Below are 3,457 nucleotides of genomic sequence, written 5' to 3'. Positions count from 1 at the left end.
AGAAAGGGTGTTTCTATAGTCCCTTTCTGAAAGCAAGGGTGCTTCTATAGTCACTTTATGAGTCCAACATTCCTATTATCCACTAACATCAGTTATCGCCCAAAAAACACTGTGCAACTATGACACAAAGTGAGAATAATGAATGATGATATCGCAGCTCACATTGACATGGCCTACTCTTCATGTTTCCTTTTCCCAGATGTGTTGATGTGTTCTGTTGATGGTTTGTTTTGGTTGGTTTGGATGCTGTTCTTTCTCTGATTGTTGTTGTTATTGCTTTTTCGGATAAATTGATTAATAATTTGTAAAATATTTTATAAATATTTAGTATAATAAGCAAAGCCATGATCAAATATCAACACAGTTCAATTTCAGCAGTTTTAATAGAAAGTGTTACACTTGACTTGTATTCGAAAAAAACACAGAACGCATATTTTTGAGAAATGGAATTCGGTTTCCAAGAAAATAGATAACCACGACGTTTTTGGGGAAAAGTGCATATTTAACTAATTAATAAATACCCACGATTTTTCCAATATTCCCCACATTTATCGGTGATAGCTGATGCAGTAAAGATCCATAGCAACACAATGGACTTTTTCGCTGATGGTGGTTTCCAACAATTATTTTGTGATTTAAATGAACAATATCCGGTGGTGTCAACAATGTGGAGCGATAGTGAAGATGGTGTTTCCTGCAGCCAGGATTATTACGAGATTAATAAAGTTCCAGATTACAATTCTCGCTATTGTGATAATGATTGTTATTTATTTACCGTGGAGCCTGAACCCGATCCGAATCTCAATGAAAAACAATTACAAGTCAGTTTGGATTATTTGCTGGGCAGCAATTGTGATCTTTTGGATGGTAATTCTGAATCACCCTGCCTTCAAACCAACACAAATGCTCTAACATTACAAGCCAAAGAACTCACGGATTGGGAAGAGAAATTCCTGGATAATTATATTGAAATACCAGAACTAATAGATTTTCTACCCGAAAAGACACCCTTGTGCACCGAGAACTGTAATCACTTTTTGCAGGAGAGTGCAGAAAAATTAAAACTGTTTGCCACACCGCCAAGTTCACCTGCCTTTTCCACATCATCATCATCATCAGGATCCTCTGAAAACCCCACAGAAATAACTAGCAGAACAAAATCCTCCCCGCCAGAACACACCAAAGAAAATGAGAAAATTTACACCTGCAACTTTGCTGATTGTGGTAAAATTTATGCCAAACCTGCCCATCTCAAGGCCCACTTGCGCCGTCATTTAGGTGAAAAGCCATATGTTTGTACCTGGTCCGATTGTACATGGAGATTTTCACGTTCCGATGAATTGGCCCGCCATCGTCGCTCCCATTCCGGCATCAAACCATACCGTTGTGATTTTTGTGTCAAATGTTTTGCACGATCCGATCATTTGACCAAACATCGTAAAGTACACGAACGACGTATATTGGCCGCCAGTAAGGCGGGAAAAATTAGTTTGGATGGTGTCATGCCACAGTCTGTGTTGACAGTGCGACCAGGACGTAAGAGGAAAAATCAATTATAGTTTTTATTTGGAAATATAAGTAAGCGTATTTAGTAGTCAATTAATAATTAAATTAATTATTAAATTAATTAGTTAATTATTAAATTAGGTATTTGTTTGTGCAATTTTAATAAATAAATATAGTATAATAGAGAAATACTAGTCTGTTCCCGTACTTTATTTAAAGATGGTGAACGATTTCCATATGCTCTATGGTTTCAATCAGAATTTTTTTTGGACAAAATCATTCTTTTGAAGTTTCAAAATTTTAATTTATCTTTGTGCAGAATAATAAAAAAACACTTCAAAACAACCGAAAATAATTAGTTTTTGTAAATACCGTTTGTTCCTGTAAGTTGGTGCAGTGCCAAATTTGACACTTTTTTGTATAAAAAAATCAGACTTTCTGCTGTAAAATATATACTTTTTGTTGTGTTGTGGATTCTATTTTATATTTTCGAACTGTGTCTTGAAAAATATAAAATTTTAATTATTGAATATAAAAAACATTAACTAATACCTATATGGCTTGCCCATTGCCTGCGGATATTAAAGACCCTATTCTAGAGGAATGGGGCTAACACCAAAAGGTTACGTAACATATGGGCAGGGATCTGAAGCATTCGCCCATATCTATGAATAACATGTTGCTAATTTAACTCCTATGTATATCGGATCACTCACTGAAGTCTCTAGATTTCAAATCCATTGTGTACTTGCCGAATAAATTCGACAGAAAGTTAAATAGACCTCTATTTATGCCAAAATTACACGAAAGCGGTACCACGGGCCCAGTGGGGGGAAATATCACCGGATTACACCACAACACATGTTGATTTATTGTTTGTTGGCTCGAAGGTAATAAAAGGAAATTTAAAAGCCAAAATATCCCTTCATTTTGTTAAATAAAAAAATCTTGCGTTTGGCAAAAGTGTAAACTTTATTTCGAAGCGTCAAATTATTTGTTATTTTGGTAATCTTCATTTATTCCATAATGGAACGTTGAAATGGCATAATATTTGCTGGATTTCAATTCACCACTAAATACTTAATTTAAGTAACATCTATATGTCACACGTATAATATCTCTATGTCGGTGTAATAGTGCAATCAAAAAAATGTTGAGAGGTGTAAATTTTATTTTGACGCTCACTGTAGGTTGCGTCAGACGAAAATATACATGCGGTGATAACGAAACAACTAACAATGGCTATATTACACAATATCCTTTTTACATGTATGTTGTCACTTTGGGTATACTAATATACAGATCAGCTGCTGTCATACATATCAAAAACATATGGTGTAATATAGCCATAAAAGTAGTATGGCAAATGCGAAACATACCCGGCGTTTACCAAAAATGCTATCTCTAACGAATGCCTATGTCTCGGTCCACACTAAAGTGCTTTCATTAAACAAATGTCATGAAAACATGCGTTCTTAAGGCAATATTACAGCAGCATCAACCTCGTATGTTCTGACACTTCTTTTTGTCCATACCGCATTCTTTATCTAGGCGTTTACACACAGACAGTATTGGCAAGACAATAGCAAAAATACAAACCTTTCTCACATATACATTTATAAATTTTTAAATATGTATAGAGAAAATTATGAATGTATTGGTGAAAATTGTTTGTAACTTTGCTATTGTCTTGCCAATACTGTCTGTGTGTAAACGCCTAGATAAAGAATGCGGTATGGACAAAAAGAAGTGTCAGAACATACGAGTTTGATGCTGATGTAATATTGCCTTAAGAACGCATATTTTCATGATATTTCTTTAATGAAAGCACTTTAGTGTGGACCGAGACATAGGCATTCGTTAGAGATAACATTTTGGCCAAACTATGCCATAGACATTTATTGATGAATGTCTGAATACTCTGTATAATCAGCTCGTTATATAACCATGT

At 34.8% G+C, this 3,457-nt stretch overlaps 1 protein-coding gene across 1 annotated transcript; it reads left to right on the top strand.

Moving 5' to 3' along the window:
- Positions 1-392: 392 nt before the first annotated feature.
- On the top strand, positions 393-1,662 carry Klf15 (Kruppel-like factor 15). The gene has a single exon (XM_073978526.1). The coding sequence runs from the start codon at positions 591-593 to the stop codon at positions 1,557-1,559; it is 969 nt and encodes a 322-aa protein (XP_073834627.1). The 5' UTR covers positions 393-590; the 3' UTR covers positions 1,560-1,662.
- Positions 1,663-3,457: the final 1,795 nt, after the last annotated feature.

The sequence above is a fragment of the Musca autumnalis genome, unplaced genomic scaffold (assembly GCF_047663935.1).
Source record: "Musca autumnalis isolate F117 unplaced genomic scaffold, ASM4766393v1 scaffold_3, whole genome shotgun sequence".
Taxonomy (NCBI): Eukaryota; Metazoa; Arthropoda; class Insecta; order Diptera; family Muscidae; genus Musca; species Musca autumnalis.
This window is presented reverse-complemented; position numbering and strand designations above follow the sequence as displayed.